General features: G+C 39.3%; 1 protein-coding gene across 13 annotated transcripts in view; it reads left to right on the top strand.

Annotated features, from left to right (window-relative positions):
* Window positions 1-27,534, top strand: part of PRRC2C (proline rich coiled-coil 2C) — a 100,974-nt gene that overhangs the window by 10,355 nt on the left and 63,085 nt on the right. For 8 of the 13 annotated variants that reach the window (XM_080824244.1, XM_080824240.1, XM_080824234.1 and 5 more), the window contains exons 2-10: window positions 14,692-14,853; window positions 15,857-16,034; window positions 17,672-17,781; window positions 18,953-19,078; window positions 21,137-21,360; window positions 24,401-24,483; window positions 25,423-25,556; window positions 25,633-25,720; window positions 26,774-26,918. In XM_080824244.1, the coding sequence (XP_080680370.1) occupies window positions 14,742-14,853; window positions 15,857-16,034; window positions 17,672-17,781; window positions 18,953-19,078; window positions 21,137-21,360; window positions 24,401-24,483; window positions 25,423-25,556; window positions 25,633-25,720; window positions 26,774-26,918 (1,200 nt within the window). In that variant the 5' untranslated portion in view covers window positions 14,692-14,741. The remainder of the gene's footprint in view (window positions 1-14,691; window positions 14,854-15,856; window positions 16,035-17,671; window positions 17,782-18,952; window positions 19,079-21,136; window positions 21,361-24,400; window positions 24,484-25,422; window positions 25,557-25,632; window positions 25,721-26,773; window positions 26,919-27,534) is intronic. The other 5 variants (XM_080824242.1, XM_080824239.1, XM_080824235.1 and 2 more) reach the window with 3 other exon arrangements.

Raw genomic sequence — 27,534 nt, 5'->3', positions numbered from 1 at the left:
GTGACAAACATGGAAGATCATTCAATGTTTTATTTAAATCTAGAGTCAGGGAGGGGTGCCTGGCTGGCTCAGTCAGAAGAGCATGCAACTCTTGATCTCGGGTCATGAATTTGAGCCCTACATTGGATGTAAAGATTACTTAAATAAAATTAAAACGAAAATAAATCTAGACGTCAGGGAAAGTGGTTATGGTGAAGTTGGGGAGAAGAACGTGTTTGGGAAAGCAGGTGAGCTTTTTGTTTTTAACTTTTTTTTTTTTCCCATTTTAAGTAGGCTCCACACCCAGTGCAGGGCCCAAACTCATGACCTCAAGACCAAGAGTCGCATGTGCCAACTAGGTGCCCATTTTAAACTTTTTCTTTTGGAATAATCTTTTTAAAGATTTTATTTATCCGTTTGAGAGAGAGAGTGTGAGAGGGCAGAAGGTCAGAGGGAGAAGCAGACTTCCTCTAGAGCTGGGAGCCTGATGCGGGACTTGATCCTGGGACTCTGGGATCATGACCTGAGCTGAAGGCAGTCGCTTAACCCACTGAGCCACCCAGGTGCCCTCTTTTGGAATAATCTTAATCTCACAGAAAAATTGTAAAAATACTATGAAAAGTTCCTGTATTCCTTCATCCCTATTCCCTGATTATAAGTAGTTTACCATATGTACACATACCACTCTAGTCACATGTACAATATGTGCTCATCTTTTAATGCCTGCTGTTCTAAACCCCTGTCATCACCGAAACCTTTTTTTTTCTTTTTTTTAAGATTTTAGTTATTTATTAGAGAGTGCAGGCGCAAGTAGGCAGAGTGGCAGGCATAGGGAGAGGGAAAAGCAGGCTCCTTGCTGAGCAGGGAGTCTGAAGTGGGACTCTATCCTAGGACCCTGGGATCATGACCTGAGCCGAAGGCAGACACTCAACCAACTGAGCCACCCAGGCGCCCCCACTTGAAACCTTAAATTCAAATCACAAGCTCCTGTGCCTCCAGTTTTCTCACTTGGTACATTTTGTTATTTTTTTAAAAAAGATACGTATTTGAGAGAGAGCGAGAGTTAGAGAGCCCAAGCAGGGAGAGAGACAGATAGTGACATGAGTGGAGAGGAGAGAGAGAAGCAGACTCCCTGATGCAATGTGGGGGCTCGATTCCAGGACCCTGAGATCATGACCTGAGCCTAAGACAGACGCTTAACCGACTGAGCCACCACGATGCCCCTCCTGTTGATTTTAGTAAATGAACAAAGCAATCGTGGTACACTTGACTCAGTAGGCATTTAGTAATTACTATTGGGAGCTTTTATACAATCATATTAAAATCGCCAGTTCCTTTGGTTGTCCTTCTTATTCTCTTCTACCTTCTCCTGCTTTACTCTCTGGCTTAGACTTCCATGAAATGTCATTCTAACCATTTTCCTGGCAGTATCTTCTGCCTTGCTTCTCTTTACACATGTACGGCACAACTCTGATTCCTCATTATTCCAGCTGCTGTGCACTTCCCATCGCTCCCCATTTCCAGATGTGCTGCTGGACATTAATGATAGCCTTCAAATTGGACAGTCTTGGGAGTCCTGTGTATTACTGGTCACCAGCTTCTGCTGGGGCTTCAGCACTGATTTTCAGTGCCTCATTTGCCTACTTGTCTGTGTTTCCTCCCAGTTCTTTAGAACCTTTCCCAACCTTCTCATACTTCCTGTTATTATCTCCAATCAGTTGATGGGGACAGCATGTCTTTTTTCATTTGTTCCTAGTAGTGCCTGATAATACAGTAGGCGCAGGATAAACATTTATATGAATGAATAGGGGAATCAGACATTTTGAGTTTGTAGTTCTGTCCAGAAATTTAAGTGGAGACATTTTGTTCTGTAGACAATTAAAAATGTATGTCTAAAGATTGTAGTTTGAAGGGAAGTTTTGGGAACTACCCTTACTGTAGCAGTAAATGGTAGATGAGATGGCCAAGGGAGAAAGCACATAGAAGGAGCTGGTAAAGAGAGATGGCAAAAGCATGTGAACATTTATTTATGTGGAGGGATAGGAAAAAAAGGAGCTGTTAGAGAGTCACAGAAACCAAAGAAGACGGTTTACACAGGATCTGTTTGCCTTTTATATTCGTCTTGATACTTGACTGTTAATTATTACTTACTAGAGGCTCTTTATTCAGTAGAACATCTGTTGAGTACATACAGTATGCTCATCTGGAAAGGGTTGCAGGTTCTTTTTAATGTTAACTACTTAAATCAGTGGGACATTGTATTTCATTTTCCAGAGGAACTAAACTCTCACTGTAAGGTTAATGAGGAAAGAAAGGTAAACAGGGCTTGGATACTTAGAAGCCCATGGTGGCCAGGAAGATAATTGTCATTTAATTGAATTGGGCAGATTGGCAATTTGTGAAAGTGTTTTGTTGTTCCCCCAAAACGCTAAATTTTAAAATCACTAAAAATAATGTTTTTAGTATTGAACACTTTTAAATAACTTTTGTAATGGTGAGTAATGATAGAATCTTATACTTTTTGAGACTGAAGGAATTTTAGAGATCATTGCTAATCTTGTCTTGATGTGGAAACCCTTTATACAGATTTTTAAAAAATTTTTAGCCTGTGAGAGGTGTCTGTCAAGAAAACCATCCTTTTATAACCACTGTTGAGTGTCATCCTTTCATTTTGAAAGGTTGATATTTCCCTTAGACCTTTTGGAAATTGTTTTTAAAATGCTGGCTTTTTTCCTTCTTGATTTCTTCTTTCATGCTCACACTTTTTTGCCTCCCCCCCCCAAATTGTTACAAGGTAATGTATATTCATTGTTCAAATCTGAAAAATGTAGATGCTCGTGTTTTGGTATATCTGATTTCAGCGAAAAATAGTTTCTTTCTGTCATTGCTCAGAGTCACAGAACCTTGGATTTAGAAGTATGATTACTCTCTCTTCCCTTAAAGGGGGTGTATTTATTATTGACTGGGCTCTTTTTGTAGACTGATCCTCAGACCTTAATGATTCAGATTTTAAGGTACATAGTAAGCCGGACAGTAATGTAAAAAAAAAAAAATAATTCTTAATAGCATGCAAATAACAAAAAGTTTTTTTTTTTTTTTTAAAGATTTTATTTATTTGACAGAGAAAGAGCACAAGCAGGCAGAGCAGCAGGCAGAGGGAGAAGCAGGCTCCCTGTTAGGGAGCCCAACATGGGGCTTGATCCATAACCTGAACCAAAGATAGATGCTTGACCAACTGAGCCACCCAGGTGCCCCAGCCTTTTTTTTTTTTTAATAAAGATTTTATTTATTTGATGGAGAGAGTGCACAAGCAGGGGGAGCAGCAGAGGCAGAGGGAGAGGGACAAGCAGGCAGGTAGCCCGTGAGGCTCGATCCTGGGATCATAACCTGAGCTGAAGGCAGACACTTAACTGACTGAGCCATCCATGCGTCCCAAAAAAGCTTTTTAAAATAAAAAATGATACAAGTAGAGGATAGAGTTCCTTTGTCTTCTGTGATTGTACCAGTACATTTTTTGAAATCACAATCTGACAAGTTGAAAAGAAATGCCCCTGTTGAGCTTATTGTTTCAAAGATTTTTAAATTACTACTTAGTAAATTATACTATTTTGTTACTTAAGATATGGATCTGCAGAATGCAGCATACCTTTATTCAACAACTGAGTTTGTTTGTTTTTTGTTTTTTTCTTTGTTTTTTTTTTAAAGATTCTATTTATTTATTTGACAGACAGAGATCACAAGTAGGCAGAGAGGCAGGCATAGAGAAAGAGGAGGAAGCAGGCTCCCCGCTGAGCAGAGAGCCCGATGCGGGGCTCGATCCCAGCACCCTGGGATCATGACGCGAGCCGAAGGCAGAGGCTTAACCCACTGAGCCACCCAGGTGCCCCTGTTTGTTTGTTTGTTTGTTTTTAATTAATTTTTTTTCAGTGGCTCTTCATGGTATTTAGAATAAACTGGGCAATACTCCTTAGCCTAACCTACTAGACTTTTGCCTACTCTGACTTCCCTTCCTGCCCATGGCCTTTACACCTGAACCCTTTTATTCTAGATCAGAATTGGGTTTTTCCCCCCAGTGGTTCTCAGCTGTGGCTATAGTTGCATACCTTGGGGATATGGAGGGTTCAATAAACCAAATATTTCAATAAAGGAAATCAAATGGAATTTGGTTTCCCAGTGCATATGAAAATTAATGTTTCTGCTGTATTGTAGTGTATTAGTTGTGCAATAGCAGGTGGTTGTTTTTAAAGATTTTATTTATTTATTTATTTGAGGGAGAGAGCGAGCATGAGAGAGAAGGTCAGAGGGAGAAGCAGACTCCCTGCAGGGCGGGGAGCTGGATGTGGGACTTGATCCCAGGACTCCGGGGTCATGACCTGAGCCAAAGGCAGTCGTTTAACCAACTGAGCCACCCAGGTGCCCAGCATTATGTTTTTTAAAAACACTGTGTGTGTATGTGTGTATAATTAAAGATTTAATTATTTTATAGATAGAGAGACAGTAGCATGAGCAGGAGGGGCAGAAATGGAGGGGGAGAGAGAATCTCAAGCAGATTCCACGTGAGGACAGAGCCCAACATGGGGCTTGATCCCAGGACCCTGAGAACATGACCTGAGCTGAAACTAAGAGTTGGATGCTCAACGACTGAGCACCCAGGTGCCCCAACAATGTGTATGTCTTCATTAAAATTTACTTTATTGCCAAAAACTGCTAACCATCATCTTAGCTTTCAGAGTTCTCCTCTTTTTGCAGTGGAAGATTTTTGCCTCCGTGTTGATGGCTGCCGACTGAGCAGGATGGTGGTTGCTGCAGGTTAGGGTGGCTGTTGCAGTTTCTTCAAAGAAGACAGCAGTGAAATTTGCTCCATCAAGTGGCTGTTCCTATCATGAACAATTTCCTTGTAGATTGTGATGTTGTTTGATAGGATTTTACCCTTAGGAGAATTTTTTTTTTTTTTTTTTAAAGATTTTATTTGACAGACAGATCACAAGTAGCCAGAGAGGCAGGCAGAGAGAGAAGGGAGGAAGCAGGCTCCCTGCTGAGCAGAGAGCCCGATGCGGGGCTCGATCCCAGGACACCGGGATCACGACCTGTGCCGAAGGCAGCGGCTTTAACCCACTGAGCCACCCAGGTGCCCCCCCTTAGGAGAACTTTTTTACAATTTGAGTCAGTCTTCTCAAACCCTGCCACTGCTTTATCAGCTGTGCAATATTCCAAATCCTTTGTGGTCCTTTCAGCAGTCTTCACAGTGTCTTCACCAGGAGTAGTTTCCATCTCAAGAAGATGCTTCTTTGCTCGTCCGTAAGAATCAGCTCGTTCCAGGCGGCAGCGCTTCTCCGGCTAGTGCTCTTGCTGTTTCCACCCCGTCTGCAGTTACTTCCTCCGCTGAGGTCTTGCTGTTTCGACCTCTTCCCATGAGTCAGTGATGTTCTTGCTGGTGTCTAGAGTAGTGAATACTTTCCAGAAGGTTTTCAGTTTGCTTCGCCTAGATCCGTCAGAGGAATCTATGGCTGCTGTAGCCTTAAGAAATGTATTTCTTAAAGAAGGAGACTTGACAGGTCAAGGGACTCCTTGATCCATGGGCTGCAGAGTGGATGTTGGGCCAGCGGGGGTGGAAACAGCATCTCGTGCTGCTCCAGCAGAGCTCTTGGAGCGGTGATATTTTGAAAGGAGCCTTTTCCTGAGCAGTTGGTCTCAACCGTGGGCTGAAAATACTAAGCAAGCGGGGCACCTGGCCGGCTCAGGTGGGGGAGCAGCGGAGCGTGCAGCTCCTAGTCTTGGGGTTATGAGTTCAAGCCCCACAACGAGTGCAGAGATTGCTTAAAAATCTTTAAAGAAAAAAATTCAGGAATCCATGGCGTAAGCAGATGTGTTGACATCCATTCTTTGTTGCCCTGTCTGGAACACAGGCAGAATAGATTTAGCATAATGCCGAAGGGCCTTAGGATTTTTAGCATGGTAAATGAGCATTGGCTTTCATTTAAGGTTATCAGCTGCATCAGCCCCCAAGAAATGAGTCAGCCTGTCCTGGGAGCGCTGAAACCAGGCATTGACTTCTTCCTAGCTCTGAAAGTCCTAGGTTGATGTGAAAGTCTGTTAGCGTGGCCTCCTTCATAATTGTTCCAGCGTCTGCATCAGCACTTGCTTCAGCTTGCACTTGTGTGTTATAAAGTTGGCTTCTCTCTCTCTTTTTTTTTTAGATCTTATTACTTATTTGACACAGAGAGAGAGAACACAAGATGGGGAATAGCAGGCAGAAGGAGAGGGAGAGGCAGGCTCCCCACAGAGCAGGGGGAGCACCATGTGGGACTCGATCCCAGGACCCCGGGATCATGATGAGCTGAAGGCTGTAGCTTAACCAACTGAGCCTAAGTTGGCTTCTCTTTAACCTCATTAACCAGCCTCTGCCAGTTTCAAATTTTTCTTTAGTATCCTCACCTCTCAGCCTTCATAGAATTGAAGAGAATAAGGGGCCTTACTCAGGATTGGGCATTGGCCTAAGGGAATGTGGCTTTTTGATCTTCTCTTTGATCCAGATCACTGAAACTTTCTCCATTTCGGTGGTGAACGTGTTTCACTTTTATTCCTGTGTTCAGGGAGTAGCACTTTTAATTTTCTTAAGGAACTTCTCTTTCGAATTAACAACTTGGCTAACTTTGGTGCAAAGGGCCTAGCTTTTAGCCCATCCCTTTCTCACTGAACTTTATCATTTCTAGCTTTTGATCTAGAGTGAGAGACATGAGAATTTTCCTTTCACTTGAACACTTACAGACCATTGTGGGGTTCTTAATTGGCCTGATTTCAGTATTGTGTTTTGGAGAATAGCTGGTTATGGGCAGTCAGAACACACCCACATTTACCAGTTAAGTTCACTATCTTAGGTTGTGGGGCCCCTAAACAAAGACAAAAGTAACATCAGAGATCACTGATCACAGATCACCATAACAAATACAATAATAATGAAAAAGTGCAAAATATGAGAGTTACCAAAATGTGATACAGACATGAAGTAAGCAAGCAAGTGGTGTGGGAAAAATAGTGCTGACATCTGCTCATTTGATGCGGGGTTAACCCGACCTTCCATTTGTAAAAAACACCGTATCTGCAAAGCACAATAAAATGAGGTGTACCTGTACTTAAGGACTCCTGAGGAGCTTTTCAAAGAATACTTTTGCCAAACACAGTCTGAGAAATTCTGATTTAATTGGTCTGGCACAGCAACTATAGTTAAGATTTTATTTATTTGTTTGACAGAGAGAGAGACAGCGAGAGAGGGAACACGAGCAGGGGGAGTGAGAGAGGGTGAAGCAGGCTTCCTGCTGATCAGGGAGCCTGATGCGGGGCTCCATCCCAGGACCCTGAGATCATGACCAGAGCCAAGGCAGACGCTTAATGACTGAGCCCCCCCAGCAGCCCCAGGGCTGTAGTATTTTTAAGAACCAGGATAAGTCTGCTGCCTGTGTTGAGAACCACTGGTTGAGTTTTCCTCCCTCATGTCCTCTTTTCAGAGAAATCTTTCTGACCTTTACCATTGTATCCAGTCTCTTTCCCCTCTTTGCTATCTCTTTATCCAGTCGAGTTTTTTATTCTTTTATTTTTATTTACTTACCGTTAGAACTTCCATGAAGGCAGCGTCTTTCCATGATACAGCTTAACATCTGAGACAGGTTTGGCAGTTTATTAGTTCTCAGTACATCTCTTGTATCTTGTTGAATGAGTATTTGTCACTGTAGCAGTAAGGAGGCAGTTTCGGACTTGGTTTCCGTGTAACCTGTAGAGGATTGCTTTGTGAAGTCATATTTCAGAGAATTTACTAAATCCTGCAGCAGGCTTTACGAGGATACTGGTTTCATTATTTAAGGTTTTAGTATCCAAGGGCAAACACACACAAGGTATGTTATCCCTTGGAATCTTATGGATGTGAGTTAGGTTCTTAACGCCAGTTCTCAAAAGGAGGAGGTGTTAGCTTACTTATAAGTACCTCTGATGGTGTAAGGAGCATTAATGTCAGTTGTGTTACACTCAGTGCATAGTCACTTAACACACAGTAGTTATGTGCATGTTTTTGTTACTTTCTCCCATTTTTATTTGTTGCATATAGGGCAGATAAGTCAGATGAACCCACACTCATCAACTTTTTGTTTACCTATAGTCTTTGTTATTATTCTTTCATATTTTAGATATATGTGTTACGCCACTGAGGGTCGATTTTTAAATTCTTTATACTTAACCGTGCATTTTTTTCATCTTCCGGTCTTGAAACTAATTGTTTTTTCATTTCAACTCATTGCTCTTTAAAACATTTGCAATTTTTTCTTGTTTTCTGTTACAAAACAAAGTGCATTTACTGTTTATATTTAGACATTGCAGTATGTATAACAAAGAAGGTCAGAGTTCCTTATAGTCAGGAGTATAGCTACCGCTGTGATAATTTGTGGTATGGTTTTATAGACTTTCGTACTTGGCATGTATATTGTAATTTTTAATACTTAACATATATTATTTGTTTAAAAATCCTGTGTACTTTTTAACTTTGTTTTAAGCATCTTTCTGTACAAATCTCTGCTTGGGGTGTTGTTTGTTTGTTTGTTTGTTTGTTTTAATTGATTTGACAGAGAGTGATCGCAAGTAGGCAGAGAGGCAGGCAGAGAGGGGGGTGGAGCAGGCTCCCTGCTGAGCAGAGAGCCCGATGCGGGGCTCGATCCCAGAACCCTGAGATTATGACCCGAGCCAAAGGCAGAGGCTTTAACCCACCGAGCCACCCAGGCGCGCGCCCCTGCTTGTTTTTATAAAGATCTCAAACTAAACATGTCTGAGACTGAACTCTTGCCTCCCCTTCTCCCCCATCTTTCCTAAATCTCGTCTTCCCCACCTTAAGCTCAAAACCAAAGTTGTCCTCTTTCCTGGCTGCCTCTACCCAGTCTTCATTTTTCAGCCACAGCTACATCATCTTGTGCCTAGGCTTTTGTCATCTATGATGCTTCTTTTTTTAAGATTTTATTTATTTACTTGACAGAGACCACAAGAGAGGGAACACAAGCAGGGGGAGTGGGAGAAGCTTCCCCGGGAGCCCGATGTGGGACTTGGTCCCAGGATCCTGGGATCATGACCTGAGCTGAAGGCAGACACTTGATGACTGAGCCACCCCGCACCCGTCTGTGATGTTTCCACATTCCACCTTTGGCCCCCTACAATCCATTCTCCACATTGTAGTCAGGTTGTTTTTAAAAGAACCAAAGTCACATCTCTGTTCACAGTGAATGCTCTGAATCGCATTGCTTAAAGATAAAATTTAAAATTCTGATAGGCCTATCATCCAGTCTTTTCTTCCCTTTCAACTCTCCCTTTCTTTTAACTTTGACTTCACCAGCATTTATGTTTTTGAACGTGATAAGCGTGTCAGGACCTTAGGGCCTTTGCATTTGCTTTTTCTTCAGCCTTGAAGCTGACTTCTTCCCCATTAGATCCAAATCAGAAGCCTTTCTCTCAGAGAGGCCTTTAGTGATCAAATAATCTAAAATAATTACACTTTCTCTCTCGTATTGTCCTGTTTAGTTTCATTCATAGCATATGTCACTATCTGAAATAATCCTATCTCCCTATGGAAATAATCCTGTTTCCCTTGAATCGCACATTAGAAAGACCCCTGAGAGCACATTCTAGTCTGCTGTCAAAGAATTTTTTATTCAACTCAAGGTTGCAAAGATTTTCTCCAGAAGTTTTATAATTTAGGTTCTTACATTTTGCTGTGCTCCTTTTTTAATACAAAATTGAGGGGTGCCTGGGTGGCTCAGTGGGTTAAGCCTCTGCCTTCGGTTCAGGTCATGATCCCAGGGTCCTGGGATTGAGCCCCACATCGGGCTCTCTGCTTGGTAGGGAGCCTGCCTCCCCGCACCCCCCTCTCTCTGCCTGCCTCTCTGCCTACTTGTGATTTCTCTCTGTCAAATAAATAAACAAAATCTTCTTTTAAAAAAGCATATGCATGAATTTTTTAAAAGATTTTATTTATTTGTTTGACAGACAAAGCAAGAGAGGGAACACAAGCAGGCTTCCCACTGTGCAGGGAGCCCGATGTGAGACTCTATCATAGGACCCTAGGTTCATGACCAGAGCTGAAGGCAGACACTTAATGACTGAGCCACCCAGGGTTTCCATGAGAGCATAAATTTACTCTATTCTAGGAGCCTGATAAATTGATTCTTTGTCGGTCTTTCTCACTACCTGGTGTATACAGCATTGTTTACCTCATTTGAGAAGAGTATGTACTGACGGGCATATTTTATTTATTTTTAATCTCTACACTCAGTGTGGGGCTCAAACTCACTCAGGGGTCACATGCTCTACCAACTGAGCCAGCCAGAGGCCCCGTGAAAGGCATATTTTAGACAGTAGGGTTTTGTTTTGTTTTGTTTTGTTTTGTTTTGTTTTTTAAAGATTTTATTTATTTATTTGACAGAGATCACAAGTAGGCAGAGAGGCAGGCGGGGGGGGGGGGGAAGCAGGCTCCCCGCTGAGCAGAGAGCCCGATGCGGGACTCGATCCCAGGACCCTGAGATCATGACCTGAGCCGAAGGCAGCGGCTTAACCCACTGAGCCACCCAGGCGCCCTAGACAGTAGTTTTTATAGTGGGAAGAGAAGCTTTTCAAAGAATGTTTAACCTTAAAAAGAAGTACTCAAAAATTATATAATGTATTTGCAGAAACTTATTTTGACCTTATATAGAGTGTATTTTGTGGCTTTTAGGGTCAGTTGCTTGTTCTCTTTTTGTATTTGGGAATTCCTTATAATTTATAGGAAACTTCTGTTTCTCATTTTCTTCTTAGTAGAAAAATTAGGTTTGTGTATTTATTAAAGTTTTATTTTATAATTCTAAGCTTTTTTTTTTTTTCTTAAAGATTTTATTTATTTATTTGACAGACAGAGATCACAAGCAGGCAGAGAGGCAGGCAGAGAGGGGGAGAGGCAGGCTCCCTGGACACGGGGCTCTATCCCAGGACCCTGAGATCATGACCCCAGCCAAAGGCAGAGGCCCAACCCACTGAGCCCCCAGCAGGCGCCCCTATAATTCTAAGCTTTTAATGTTTTGTGGTGGCTAGAATTGAATTAGATATTCTGTCACTCTGTGGTTAAATGGTGGAATGTTACATTGTTTTCCTTGTGTAAGCATATGAACAAGCTAACCTATCTTGTAATTTTAATTTTGTTTGCTTATGAAACTGAACGAATGGGGCACCTGGGTGGCTCAGGTCACAAAGCCTCTGTCTTCAGCTTAGGTCATGATCCCAGGGTCCTGGGATGGAGCCCTGGATCTGGCTCCCTGTTCAGTGGGGAGTCAGCTTCTCTCTCTCTGTGTGTGCTTTCTTGCTCGCTCGCTCTCTCTCTTTTCAAATGAATCTTTAGGGGAAAAAAGAAACTAAGCATATTTAATACATTTGCTAATTGGTACTATTTCTCTAATGAATTGTCTGTTTGTAGCATTAATTTTATTTCTTCGGGTTCTTTTTCTTCAATTTGTTGAGTTCTTACATAGTCACATTTTGCCAAATGTTAAGATACTTTCTCTGTTGACAGTTTATTTTATTTTATTTTATTTTATTTTATTTATTTGAGGGAGAGGCAGAGTGAGAGAGCATGAGAGGGGAGGTCAGAAGGAGAAGCAGACTCCCCATGGAGCTGGGAGCCTGATGTGGGACTCGATCCCAGGACTCCGGCATCCAGGCCCCGGGCTGAAGGCAGTCGCTTAACCACTGAGCCACCCAGGCGCCCCTCTGTTGACAGTTTTTAAACTGCCATTTTCTTTTCATGCTGTGCAGGTATTTTGTAGGCTTATTTCTGAAAACCCTTAATATGAAATAGACTCCTGTGTTCTAGGTAGAGTTGAAACTGTGCAAAACAAAGAAGAAACGTAAATAGGCGGGGGGGGGGGGGAGGGGGGCGGGGAGGGATATATTCTTCAGGAATACAAAGTTTTGGGCTGGATGTACAAATTTGGAATGATCTGTTGGTTGGTAAAGCCACCTTTAGGCATGAAGAGATTCCCTGCAGAGAAGAGTTTAGAATGAGAAAGGAAGCACGGGAGGCAGGATTGGCCTTCAGCGGAATGGGAGGATAGAGCCATCCGCTTCACTGCTGCGATTTCGAGGACTGCTCCTGTGTTAGAATCACCAGAGGATTTTTTTTCAGAATAAGCATTGGTCCACAAGCTCCACCCCAGAACCTCAGATACTGGTATGTTTTGAATCCTGGGTGATTTCAGTGTGCAGCAACGATTAAGGAGTTGCTCAGACTGTATCTGCTTTTAATAAATCAGTGGGTCCTTAAGTTCTGTATGTCTCAGCATCACCTGGGGGCTTGTTGGGCCCCCTGCTCAGAGTTCGATTCAGTAGGTCTGGGGTGGGGCCTGAGAATTTGCTTTTCTAGGAGTTTGTAGATGATGATTGAGAAAGCACTGTAACAACAGCTAGAGGAAGGGAAACTGTTGAGAAAGATGGATGGATGTAAGTGCAGGTGGGCTTATAGGTTTGCCCCTAGGTTTCAGGAGTTTCTTACAATGTTGCTCTCTCTGTGGTGTAGGCATGTGAGAGTCTCCACCAAGAGAGTGTTGCATGGATAGTTGTGATGTTGAGAGGGTTGAGGTGCTAAGTTGCCAGCAGAGGAGGGTGAAAGGACAAGTTGACTGTTTTTCTTGATATATCAGTTACTTTTAATAACTGAAGAGAGATCTCCTTGAATCTTAATTTTGTCACCTAGTATATATGCGCTGCTCTTTTTTGTCACTGTAAATGAATGTGTGTTTTTTCTCCATTTCTGCTGGTGTTCGGTGAAAATGTGTCAACAGGGTAGATTCTGGGAGTACAGCTTTCTTCATACTATCATCATTAGCATCCTTAGGATATAATTAATTGTATACATTCTTCTGTGTATGGTAGTAGATAGTGAGCTGTTTATTTATTACGAAGTTCTTTTGGTTGCAGCTGAGTCCTTTTCATGGTTTATCTCAAAGGTTATTTATTGTAAATGTATATTGAAATGAGATAATGTGAAAAATCTTGATAAATTTTATGGAACTATACACATAGTGTGGCAGTTGACCTGCGTATGAAATCACACCTCTGTTGTAATGCTGATTCTGCAGTTTAACGTGTAAAACAGTAGATAAAATGACTTTTATGATGGTAGAGTCTACATAGCCATTCCTTGACTTCGAATACTTTCTGCATGATAAATCTGTCTATTCTTCACTGTCTTTAACTCCCATGCTTCAGTTCTTAATGCTTTAGCTATTGATGTGGGGTGGGGTTTTTTTGTTTTTGTTTTTTGTTTGTTTCTTGGGGGGGTAGAATTGGCCATCTTCTGCCCTGCTTCCATCCTAACCACTCAAAAATAAATAAAACAAAAAATATAAAAACCAAAACTGTAGGGGCACCTGGGTGGCTCAGTGGGTTAAGCCACTGCCTTCGGCTTGGGTCATGATCTCAGGGTCCTGGGATCGAGCCCCGCATCCAGCTCTCTGCTCGACGGGGAGCCTGTTTCCCCCTGCCTCTCTGCCTACTTGTGATCTCTCTCTCTCTGTCAAATAAATAAATAAAATCTTTAAAAAAAAAACACACACCAAAACTGTAAAAGGTTGATGTGTGTATACTTCATTAAATGTAAGGGAAATAGTATGAGAGCTAATTTGTGTATTTTTCCCACCAACAATGAAATTCTCTTTGTAAATGAGTATTTTTTAAAATACTGTTTTCTTAAAATAACTTCCATATATACAGAGAGTTGTTTTGATAAGTTGACACTATTTCTTGAACACCTAATCCATAGCCATGAAACAGAATATTGTTTTTAGGTACCTTTGGTTTATGAGGAAGTGTTCTACTCTTTGCAGAATGCAGAGAAAATAGAATGTTTCTTTTTATTTTAAATTGTTAAATTACTACAGATCTGTTGATATATACTGCCTGAAAACAGGAATGATGTTAATTCTCCTATCGTATTTGCATTCCATATGTAGAAATTTATTTATATCTGTCATCTCAAGCCTATTAAATTGAATAATATTTGTTAAATAGACAGTCTCTCCATAGATGTACTGTATTTGATCTATTCATTTCAGTATGGGTTAAAATTCTTTTTTTTAAGTAGGCTCCACAGGCAGTGTGGGGCTTGAACACACAATTTTGAGCAGATCGAGAGTAGCATGCTTTACCAACTGACCCAGCCAGGTGCCTCTGGATTAAACTTCTTAATTCTCTAAGATATAGTTAAGCAGTTACAAACCATAAATGACTAATGTGTTTACTGAATGCAGGGCAGTTTAGTTTGATTTTGTTGTGTGTTCTTGGAATTTGACAGTATTAAACAGGTATGACATTTTATCGATGCCAGTTACTGAAGATGAATTTCATTCCTCAGTGTTTTTGTTCTGTTTTGTTTTGTTTTCAGAAATTTGGGGGACATTTGAATTTACTGAGGTTTTTTTTTTTTTTTTTTAAGAATTTATTTATTTGAGAGCACAGATGCTAGCAGGGGTAGAGGGTGAGGGAGAAGCAGACTCCCTGCTGAGCAGGGAGCCTGATGTGGAGCTCAGTCCCAATCAGGACCTGAGCCAAAGGCAGACACTTAACCAACTGAGCCACCCAGGCTTTTTTATGAAACTGAAAGTTTCTTAAAGTAAGCTGAAATTTTCCTCATTTTTCTTTCTTATGTGTGTCTTGAAGGTTTGAAGGGGTGTGGCAGGAGGTTTTGGACTCGATGAGTTTCCACCGAAATGTCGGAGAAGTCAGGCCAGAGCACAAAAGCAAAGGATGGGAAAAAGTATGCAACACTCAGTTTATTTAATACTTACAAGGGTAAATCTTTAGAAACTCAGAAAACCACAGGTGAGTAAAGTCAAGTGGCATATATTTTTATGATTTTCTTCATTTTGTTTTGTTAGTATGGTTGGTACTCTGGAGCTATTGCTGTTAGAAGCTAGGATAAACCCATGTTTATGCAACCCTTTGTACTTTGGGCTTTTTAGGTGTGTACTCATCTTTCAGGGGATGAATTAAATATCTTACAGTTGAAAATTATTTTTTTTTAAAGATTTTATTAGAGAGAGAGCTAGCACAGGAGCATGAGTGGGGAGGGGCAGAGGAGAGGGAGAAGCAAGTTCCCTGCTGAGCACAGAGCCTGACGAGGGGTTCCATGTGGGGACTCCAGGATCCTAACCTGAGCCAAAGGCATATGCTTAACTGACTGAGCCACCCAGGGGCCCTGCAAATTTATGTTTTAAAATGTTTCTTTTTTCCCGTTTGTTGTAAGCAGAAAGTCAGTAGAACTGTGTGGCTCTGAATGGGAGACTTGGTCAATGAGATTGGAAGGCATAGGAATATACAGTAGTGGGTATTTACTGCCACTTTTAATTAGAAGAGAGTGAGTCCTGGGATGTTTTGGTTTTTGATACCTTGAGCCCAGTATTTATAGTGAAAGGTGAACCCTGGACCAAGTATGTTATATTAGCAGTGTTCAGAATGCAGAGTTAGGATATTTATTCTCTAATATACTAAATTTTGAGTTTAAAATAGATTCTTTAAAAAATAATAATAAAATAGATTCTTTGAAAAGATTACAAAACCACTTATTGCCTGTGTTTTCCTATTCATAGTATATAGGGTTGTTAGAATGTTTGAATCGTCTTTTCAGTGGCTTGATAGTTTAATACAATTTCTGCATTGGATTAATGTTGCAGTTGTGTGACTTAGTTTTAAAGTTCTTATTTTAAGATGAAAGGAAATAATAGTTCCAGATTCCATTAACTCCTGTTGTTTTTCTGTATTGTCTTAAGAATAAATTAAGCAATAAAATAGATGTTCTAAGAAAGTTGATGTTATTGATCTTTAGTTGCAGCTCGACATGGATTACAGAGTCTTGGAAAAGTTGGTATTTCACGGCGTATGCCTCCACCTGCTAACCTCCCAAGTCTCAAAGCGGAAAACAAAGGCAATGACCCTAATGTGAACATTGTACCTAAAGATGGCACAGGATGGGCATCCAAACAAGAGCAGCATGAAGAGGAAAAGTGAGTCAAAGTCAACTAAAAAACGAAACTGTTTCTTTGTAGGGAACTTTATTTAAGATTTTATTTTTAAGTAATCTCCACACCTGATGTGGAGCTCAAACCCACAACCCGGAGATCAAGAGTTGCACGTTTCAGTGATTGAGCCAGCCGGGCCACCCCCGTAGGGAGCTTCGGTTTGTGTTTGTTCTGTGTGTTAGATGTTGAACTATGTATGTTAGCTACCTCAGGCCATTTGAAGTCATTTACATAGTCACCTTTGATGAATTTTGTGTGTGTGTGAGTAGGTTTAGTGGCAGTATTTTCATGTGTCAAGGTAGAACAGATAACAGAATTGCTAATCACAGCTTTTCTGACGGACTGTGTCAGGCTCCCTGGAACCCCTACCATACGAGGCATTCACTTTCTAATGTAGTTAAGGGTTGATTCTGTTAAATAATTTCCATGATGCTAAGAATTTGTCTGTCGGTTCACTGAAACTATACCTGTTGCACATTGGAAGTACCCAGGTAATTCTGTTTAAATGAGTAAAGAATTAGCAAGCAGGCCACGAGAGAATTAATAAGGTCTCTCTTAGTCATTCAGCATATATTTAGCATTCTGTATTTCAGGGGTTTTGCAAAGCTCTTAGTTTATTTAATGACCAACTGAAGCAGTGATAATTTAGAAAAATAATACAAGTGATTGGGTACTTGATGCTTTTTGCCTCTATCTGTTACCCAATTTCTGTACTCCTATTTGGGGAGCTTTATATAGTAAATTTGACTTCACTTGAATAAAACTTGTCAAAGACATTGTTCTCTGTTTCTTAGTTGTTGTAGAATTATTTTGTAGTAGTGAGCCAGTTACAGGTCTGAGTGTACCAGAAATACATTGCCTCTCTTAAGTCTCTTAACTACTTAACTATCTTTTTTTCATTTTCAAGCATTAACTCATTACAAAGATTGAATAAAACTGGAGATTCTTTTAAAACCCTTTTTACTCGGGCACCTGGGTGGCTCAGTTATTTAAGTGTCCAACTCTTGACTTCAGCTCAACTCAGGATCTCAGTCAGGGTTGTGAGATTGAGCCCTGCATCGGTTCTGTGATTGGGCTCTAGCCGTGGAGCCTGCTTAAGATTCTCTGTCTCTCCACCCCGCCCCCCAAAAAAAACCCTTTTACTCATGGGGATGTATTGGGCAAGTTGCTGTTACCTCTTTGAATAACAGTAGTAAGTACAGTGGTGAACCTGTTCACTGCCAGGTGGAGAGTTTGCTTAGCCTTAGCCCTGGCCAATCCACCAGCCTGGACAGTATGTATGCCTATAATGTTATTTCTAATTATATATAAATGTTTACTCTTTAAAATAGATTTTAGTGATTATACTCAATAATGAGTGTTTCTTTTTTTCTTTTTTTACAAAACGACAAGTAAAGCTATCTTCTCCTTGGGTTATTAAAAGGAAGAAATGAAGGGGGATGAAAATAGCTACACTTTATTGAAAGGAGTGTTACAGAGGAAAAGCATTTGTGGGAGATGCAGCTATGAGTAAATATGTAGCCAAAACAGTCTATTCACAAATTTACCTTAACTACAATATTTATTATTATTTTATTTGAACTTACAATATCTGAAATAATGGATTCATATTTTTTTTCAAGAGCACCAGAAGTTCCACCAGCACAACCAAAACCTGGGGTTGCAGCTCCCCCAGAAGTAGCACCTGCTCCCAAATCTTGGGCCAGTAACAAGCAAGGTGGGCAAGGAGATGGTAAGTGGACGTTAGCTGGGGAAACTGACTAGGTTTGATAGTTACTGAACAGCCATGTAGGAGATAAGGGGTGGATTTTGACAAGGGCAGAGAACATTGTCAAGGATACACTCAGGTCCTAAAAAAAGGGTTTTTTTTTTTAACTCTTGGGGTAGCTAAGTTTCAGTGCCAAGACCCATGTATGAGCCAATGATAGGGATTTAAAAAGGAGTTTTATGATACCTTCTGTCCCACTTTGTTTTTATTTTCATCCTACATGACCAGAAGAAACTTTGTATCTTCTGTTCTTTGGGGCATAAAAGTACCCAGACATTGTGTAAATTGCTAGAAACCGTATTTATCACCATCTGTGCTCCCTAACCTCTTCTATTTCAGATACGTGCTACTCAAGATTTCCATGGTAGAGAAGAGCTAGACAGTAGCTGTAAAGCACGGTAGCTGTAGTCCTACCCCCTCAAGGAATGACGACTCCCCAGCAAAATTTAAGTTTCCCACTTGCAAGACAGGAAAAATCTATAAAACATTGTATTGAAAATCTAGGCCCTGTCTGCACCCTTAAGTTAATAAAATCAGATCTTTTAATTTATGGAAGTATATAAGTAAATAGGCAAATAGGTAGGTAGGTGGGTGAATGGGTGACTAGTGATGTGCAACCGGTATCCAGTCATAAATTTAGTGAAGGCATTTTAGCCTCGTTGTGGTACTTGCAGTGTTGATTCCTATGTTTTTTCAGTAGTAATATTTGATTCTTAGAGTTATTAGCAAAGGAATTTGACTTTTTGAAAATGCAAAGAGTCATAATAAAATTTCACAGGAGTGAAATACTCATTTTTCTTATCTTTAATGAGTCCTGAACAGTGTCTGGCAGATTCCTTTCTTAGATTTTTATCTCCTCATGGCTGTTCATTAACTTTCCAAGGGATTTTAATTCTAAATATATTTTACAGTTTTATGGATATAAACAGTGGAATAATTATATATATATGTGTGTGTGTGTGTGTGTGTGTATATATATACATATACATATATATATATAAAAGCTATATAATATATATAATTATATAAAAAGTGGAATAACATATCAGAGAAAAGCAGACACCTCTATCCTGGGAGGGTTTTTTCATTATCTTCAGTATAAAAGTTACATTTAATGTTTTAACAAAATCTGTAGGAATGCAGGTGAATAGTCATTTTCAGCAAGAATTTCCCAGCCTGCAGGCAGCTGGGGATCAGGAAAAAAAAGAAAAAGAAACAAGTGATGACAGTTACGGACCTGGACCCAGTTTACGCCCACCAAGTAAGAATATTTTCTATTTCATAAAAATAGTGAATGAGATTATGTTTTTATTGTATTTTGTAATATAACCTGCCCAATATTATATGCATGACATACCTAGTTTGAAAAGACAGAGTAGCTGCTGTCATTCCACTCTGGTTTTCACATGCAGAGCATTGGTATAACTTAAGAACATGTGGGAAATGTACATCTTGAGCCTCACCCCAGCCCACTGAATTAGAAATTTGCATTTTAACAAGATGCCTGGGTGAGTTCTTTGCACATTAATACTGGTCATTTCTACAGTAGTAAAATTTTGAACCAATCTCCCTAATATGCAAATACTTATTTGTAAATTGTATCTACTTATTTGCTACTCTGTTAACATTTCAGCAATCTTGTGCTTTCTGAACTCAAAACAAAGACCCAAATAAATTTGATAATGAGAAATACTTGTATTATGGACATAAAACTAAAAATAGAAATATAAAATCCTTGAGATTAAATGTCTTATTTATTAATTATATCAGTTTCCTATTTGATACAAAAATATTTCAGAGGATCCTGTATACATGGGAGATTTCTCTTTTCAGTGATGGTTACAAATCTGTATTTCTTTCTTTCTTTCTTTCTTTTTTTTTTTTTAAGATTTTATTTATTTATTTGACCGAGAGAGATCACAAGTAGGCAGACAGGGGGAAGCAGGCTTCCTGCTGAGCAGAGAGCCAGATGTGGGGTTCGATCCCAGAACCCTGAGATCATGACCTGAGCCGAATGCAGAGAGTTAACCCACTGAGCCACCCAGGCACCCCACAAATCCATATTTCTGCTAACCTAATACATTTCATACTTTTTATGACTCATTTCTTGTCTGGTCTGGGTAAATCATCCTTTCTTATTTTTAGTTTTTATTGTTATACAGTTGATGTATTTATATTAGAAATAGATTGTCAGCTCTATTTTCTTTTCATTCATTTATATAATTATTTATTTTAATTTTAAGTAATTTCTGCACCCAACATGGGCCTTGAACTTAAAACCCTGAGATCAGGAGTTCCATGCTGTGTACCCACTGAGCCAGCCAGGCATCCCTCTACTGTTTTCTTGGTCAGTTGGTTTTCACCAGTTATCGGCTACTGCCTAACAAATTTGGTTGGTTTTCACCAGTTATCGGCTACTGCCTAACAAATTTGGCAGCTGAACTGACGTAACGCTTTCACACAGTATGCAAGGGTCAGGAATCTGGGAGCTGCTTCCTGGAGTTGTGGCTCGGGAACTCTCTCAACAGCCTTGCAGTGTGTCGTCTGATGCTGATTTGTCGGGGCCGCTGTTCCCAGTTCACGCATGGCAGCTCTTCTGTGTGTGAGCTGCTCACAGTGTTGCTTCCCCAGATGAAGAGACTCGGGACGGAAGCCCAGTCCTTTATAACTTAACCCTGTAAGAGACATGTGATCACTGCTGCTTTACTCTGTAGGTAACACAAACCAGTCCTGGTGCAGGGTGTGAAGACCAGGAGCTGGAAACCCCTTTTGGATCATCTTAGAGGCTGCCTGCCGAAGAGATGCCTTGTAAAATCATTTACCTGTTTCACTGAGTATAGTTTTACCAGATAATATAGTCACTAAATTTGCCCCCTGGGGCATAGGTAACTAGCCGTAGTAGCCTGAAAACAGATGAGGGCATCACTGTCACCACCACACGACTCCCATCCCTCTTCCCTCAGGACACCTCAGGTATAATAGCGACTTTAATCTCTATATCAGATATTGGTAAAGCTCGATAGGGAAGTTCTAATGATTTCTTCCCCAAGCACAGTATTTACTTCTGGGGGTACCCTCTTGGTCCATCGCTCTGCTTTGGAAGCCACCGTTCTTGATTACCTAACACTTGGAAAGGAGTAGGGCCTAGATTAGATTTTCACTGCTTCACTGTGTTGTTACTCTCTTGAATTTTGAAATGTGCCTAGTGTTCCATTTTTAGCTTTTTTCTTATGCCCCTCCCCCCTTTTAAGTGTCAATGCTAAATTCTGTGGTGCTGTTTCTTTGTTTTAATGGAATTTCTTACCTTTCTCCATACCAGATGTTGCTTGTTGGAGAGATGGTGGTAAGTCTGCTGGCTCCCCTTTGACATCTGATCAAGATGAAAAGCTCTCTGCCCAGGATGAAAGCACAGGCGGAACATCAGAACAGAATGATATCCTCAAAGTGGTGGAAAAGAGGATCGCTTGTGGTCCTCCACAGGCTAAACTGAATGGACAGCAGCCTGCTCTTGCTTCCCAGTACAGAGCTATGATGCCTCCTTATGTAAGTATTGTTAAAGAAGTGAGTTGTTAAATAGGGTTCCAAGGAGAGAATTACGATGGGGAGAACTTTAGGTCTTTATTTGCATTAACATCTAACTAAAAATAACCATTTCCCTTGATTATGGATGCAGGAAATAAATCACAGAAGTATCAGGAGTACCCTAGTTTTTATCATTAATAGGGATCATATATATTTTTTCATATCCTGTCAAAATTGTGGGTGTGGCAAAATATATTTAGTAATACTTCAAAGTAGTTATTAGACCCATGGGTAGCCCCACTTGTTATTTAATGAAAAAGCACATATATTACCATATCACAAATTTTTTTTTAAAATATTGTGTTAACAAAATTTTAGTATAAGTGTTTTCTTTTGTAGTACTCTGTATTTTAAATTATGGATTTTAAAACATTTCTATGAGAAGAGAGTCATAGGATTGACCAGACTGCTAAAGAGTGGTTCATGGCACAAAAAAGGTTAATATGTGCTTTAGTTCTAAAGTTTTCGTTGGTAAACATACCTTTACATTCTTTTTAACTTCTCATTATGGCATACTTATGAACATATTAAAAAATAGAAATAATAGTACAGTGAACTTCCCCCTTCTTCCATATCTACCATCCATCTTCAGTAGTTAACAACTTGGGGTCAATCTTGGTTGAGCTGTTTCCCACCACCTGCGAATACTAGCAGCATCCTAGATACATGATTTCATCCGTATGTATTTTAGGTTGTATTTTAAAACATGAAGACTAGGAGAAGAATTTACCATGGCGTTATACCTAAAAGGATAGTTTTTGTTCTTTTATTTTTAAAATTTTTTTCAAGATTTGTTGTTTGTTTATGGGTGGGGTAGAGAGACGGGGAGGGGGAGTCTTCAGCAGACTTCACCCTGGGTGCAGAGCCTGACACGGGCTCAGTCCACACCCCTGAGGTCACAACCTGAGCTGAAACCAAGAGTTGGACACCCAGCTGACTGTGCCACCCAGGTGCCCCTAAAAAGAGTTTTTAAAAAATACCAAGTCAGTATTCAGATTTGTCTGATTATCTCATGAATAGGATCCAAATAACATCTATTCTTTGAGTTGATATTTTTCTTAGGAACCCTGGTATCTTTGGTTATGTCTTTCCCTCCATACCGCGCTCTCTCTTCTCTTTTTTGAGCTTGTTACAATTTATTTGTTAACCTGTGGAGTTTCTCATAGTCTGCGTTTTGCTGATTCTGTGTTTGTCGTTTTATTTAATATATACTTGTGACCCATACATTTCTGTAAATTAATAGGTAGCTTTGGTGCCCTCATACATTTGTTTGCTCTCAGCCTCCTGTGAAATGATACAGTAAATTACATGTGCCCAAGTAAATAAACTAACATTTTTTAGGGGACCATTAATCTCAAGGAGAGTAAAGGTCTGGTTCTTGTATTTATTTTTATTATGATTTAATTCCTAAGTATTCAGGCTCTAAATACCCATATTTTTTTCACATTTTCTATTTCTTTGTAGTATTTAATTATTCTAGGGTAGAGGAGGGAAATAAATGAATAAAAAATAATTTTTTTTTATTTTAGGAGTATGATAAAAATTAGTGTTGTATGCTGACCTGGTCTTGAAAAATTATTTACACCTACTTTTGCCTAATAGTTTCAAGTTGTTCTTCCACAGAGCCCTGAAATTTAGGCTTGGGGGGTGGGATGGTAGAAGGGAAAGTTTTAAAAGGGGAGATCAAGTGGGCTTTTCTCCCAGTTTCATCAGTCATTTTATTTGAATAATGTATTCCACTAACTAACAAAAACAAAAATGTTCTTAAAACCATCACTATATATTGAGAATTTAAAGATAGTTGCTAAAATTTTTTCACATTTAATATGTGAAATTAATCTCTCTGCCTGAGGGAATCTAATGAAACTTTACCTGTGAACATTTGCCTCCAACTGTGTTTTTGCTAACTTTCAGTACACAGTGATGTAACCAGAAATTCTTAGTATTCACCAGACAAAAAGCTGCTCCATTTGAGCTTCAGCTGCTGCTTAACTTAATTAACTTTGCTCTAACCCTACTTAGAAATTGCATCTTTAGATGGAATGATAACCTTTCTTCAAGTACAGAGTAATTTCTTTACCTAACAGGGTTTTGTTGTTGTTATTTTTTATTTAAGAAAAGCTGATCTATTTCAGGATATGAATTAGGTATTTAAGGTAACACAGTCTTCCTTTCTTTTCTTTCTTGCCTGCCTGACTTCCCTTCTCCTTCCCTCCCACCCTCTCTCCTTCTTTTTTCTCCCTCTTTCCTTCTTTTCTTTTCTTTTCTTTTCTTTTTTCTTTTTGTATTTTGACTTGGTTATAAGCAAATAGTTATAAGCATGTCTTTTGACATCTGTTCCCTTCTCTTGGCGTTTTTGTCTTTATAATCTATCTTTAAACTTCTAAACTTAGTTTCTCGAATCCAGGTTAGCATAGAGAGCAACATCCTTGTACCTCAGTTTATGATTATGATCTGTGTACTAACTTGAATCGGAATCCACCTGTTTCCCACCCATGGGAAATCTCTGGTACACACTGTCTTCCTCATTCCCTTGGGTTATGGACCATACTTTCATCTAAACTGAATTTCTGTTTACCGATAAATCTGTCTTCAGTTAATCTACTACATTATGATGAAGTGTCACATTATTTTCTTTCAGGTCTTTAAACTTAGGGCTTTGCAGTTCTCTGGGGTGCATGCATGTTGTCTTTTTAGGTTTTTCATGTTGGTACATAATCGTTTATGTGATTTTGTTAATGGGATGGCAGAAGTTCTTCCTAGGATGTGTCCTAGTTATTACCTGTATTTATAAAGTCTTGCTAGATGCAGTTTCTTAAAAGATATCGTCATTTACTCACAATAATAAGCTATATATCAGTTGATAGAGCTAATTATTCATAGGATGGTTTATTAGAATCTTTCTTTCTATAAATTATAATCTCAGGTTTAGTTAGGGTGACCCTTTTTTTACATATATAACTTGGTTACAAATTTTACCAATTTTGTTTTCTTCATTCAGATGTTTCAGCAGTATCCAAGGATGGCGTATCCTCCTCTTCATGGTCCTATGAGGTTTCCACCTTCTTTATCTGAAACAAACAAGTAAGGCTATTAAATGATAAAAGTTGCCAAATCACAAAGGCACATATGTGCTCATTAAGATTTTCTGGGGGAGGTTGGAAGGAAAAAAAAAAAAAGATTTCCTGGAGGTTGAATGGATTGTGGTGATTGATTCATTATTTTGACCTCAGAATAGAGTTGCCATGAACAAATAATTGACTTTTTTTTTTTTTTTAAGATTTTTCTTTATTTATTTGATAGAGATCACAAGTAGGCAGAGAGGCAGGCAGAGAGACGGGGGGAAGCAGGCTTCCCACTGAGGAGAGAGCCGGATGCAGGGCTCGATCCCAGGACCCTGAGAACATGACCTGAGCTGAAGGCCAAGTCTTCACCCACTGAGCCACCCAGGCACCCCAAATAATTGACTTTTATAAGACACAACAATACTTTATTCTTCTAAAACTTTAAATTAACATAAAAACTTTAAATTGATGTAAGATTCTGAAAACTGAAAATCATGTCCCTGGTAAGACATGATAGTTGTTTATCTGTTCTTCTAATTCCATGGGTTAAATGACTTCCCATTTCCTTTTTTTTCTTTTTTCTTAATTTCTTTACTTTTTTTTTTGCGTAATGTGAGACTTGAGCATTCTCCTCAGTGATTTTTCTTAACATTCTTTATTTTGATATTAGTATTCGGCTTAGCCATATTATTCTTTAACATATTTGTTTTATCTTAAATTTTTGGCAATTAAAAAAAAACATTTTCTGATACTAAATACTTGTAACAGAATTGTATATTGTCCTGAATTTATGTATTAACATTAGAATTTCTTCATACACATCAGGTGCAAAATATTTTGTATATTAGACAATACTAATGTTGAATTGAAATGAACTAAATTTCAGTCTTTTGATATTTATGTTATTTAGAATCATTAAAACTTTGTATCTTTTCCCCTCATAACCTCTGTTCATTAGAGGCCTTCGAGGAAGGGGTCCACCGCCTTCATGGGCCTCTGAGCCTGAACGCCCCTCCATCCTTAGTGCATCAGAACTGAAGGAGCTTGATAAATTTGATAACCTAGATGCTGAAGCTGATGAAGGTTGGGCAGGTAAGAGGCAAAATTAATTGCTTTTAGTTCTTAGATGTTTTTAAACAGTCAGTCTGAATTTTCCTTAATTTAATAGGTGCTCAGATGGAAGTAGATTATACAGAACAGCTGAATTTCAGTGATGATGATGAGCAAGGAAGTAGTAGTCCTAAGGAAAGCAGCAGGTAAGCTGTTGGATACCTTCCACGAGTAATACTATGAATTTATTGGTATAACATTAACCATTTGTGCAGAGGCTTCATTAATAGTCATTTGTTCCCTTTTTATAGAATTTCTGTATTTTACTCCAAGAACTACTGAGTTGGGAAAGTGATAATTGAGCCACATTTTAAAAGTACAGCTAATCAAGGAATTAAAGTTTGATGCTTCTAAAGAAAATACATATTTTTAAAAAGTAGTTTAGATCCTAACCATCTAATTGGTGATTTTTTTGAAAGACAACATCAGGGACTATTTCAAACTTGTTACTTGCTTCGTATTTACAAAACTAGAGAAAAATCACTTGAGTTACTGGAACTGCCTCAAGTCTTTGAGTTTTTAAACTTCAGCAAGCAGCATTAAAGTTTGAAAAATGGGAGCTTCTCATCTCTTCTCCAATATAGGGGCATCAGAATCAGAAATACATGAGTTATATACCATAAAAATTGCGCTCTTAAAATACAAGGAGCTTGCATGCACATGCTGTTAGTTGCTAGACAGTTTGGTAGAGTTGGTAGTTTTTAGCCATGGCATTGCAGTATACTGCTGTTTCGTGATCAGTTATGAGCTGCCTGGCATTTGTGATTTTAAAAAAATAACCGTAGTTTGACTTCTGTCTTTTCATTAAGTCAGGATAAATTAGAATACAGGTATTAATTATAGTATTACTTGGTTGCATTTAGATGAGACTTTTGGGGTTGGGGTGATACAAAATGGTGGAGCTGTAGTCCTTTGTGAAGTTGTATGTCAAGTGTGAGTGTCCATATTTGACAGTTACGCTACTGTACTTCATACCTTGTGATGGTAACTTGGCCCAACCCAGTTCCTAACACATTATTGATATATGGCATAGAATGAATGAATGAAAACACCACTAGGTCACAAGACCATCTCATTCCTTGATATACTCCCACCCCCCCAACCCATATACAAATAATTTTATATAGACAAAACGCTTTTACTTATGGTGTAGTCTGTCTACTTTACTTTCTTACTTCACCTGGATTTTGATTCCTTAGTGAGGATCAAGGTTCAAAAGCTTCTGAAAACACTGAAAACCGAAAAGAAGCAGATGAAGCTTGCAACACTAAGTCATCTTCTCAGATACCTGCCCAACCATCGGTATCAAAAGGTCCCTATGGGAAGGGACCTCCATTTAATCAGGTTTGTTGGACTTAAGGAGATCATATTCACTACCTGTACTTCCGTTGAATTCATCATAAAGTTGAAAGAAGAGTTAGGAAAAGGAAACTATCTTTTGTCTTGAGTAGTTGTAGATCTAAACCATAATTTTATTGCATATTTACAGGAACTGTCAATATAGTAGCTAAAATTATTAAATAGAAACTAAAGTTTCACTTTTTTTCTCTTGTAATAGTGTGGTCCTATTAAAGTGGAGGTATAAACTTTTTCCGAACATCGCTAAGTGCTTTGTGGTTTATTGAGTATAAATTCTAGTCAGTATTCATATGTGAAATAGTATGCTGAGTAGGAAAATCACATGTAAGGAGTAGAGAAATCTATTAAGTGTGAGTCATTTTGAAGAACATTGTTAAAGAAAGGAGATAATGTGGGTAAACAGATACACTTGATCCTACTTCCAAGAAACTGCATTGCAAGCTGGGAACTGAAAAGGGCTGTCATCCAGAGAGCCCACTCAGCGCCTAGTGTACTCAGCATGTAGTTGTTGAATTCATACAGAATAGATTGAGAAAGTCGGCCCTTCAAGGAGATAAGGTAGGTAGCTAGCAGTCTCTGTAAAATGAAAAGACATCATTTG

Source organism: Martes martes, assembly GCF_963455335.1.
Source record: "Martes martes genome assembly, chromosome: 15".
In the NCBI taxonomy this organism is placed as follows: domain Eukaryota; kingdom Metazoa; phylum Chordata; class Mammalia; order Carnivora; family Mustelidae; genus Martes; species Martes martes.
Note: the sequence above shows the minus strand (reverse complement) of the source record. Positions and strands in the feature narration are given on the sequence as shown.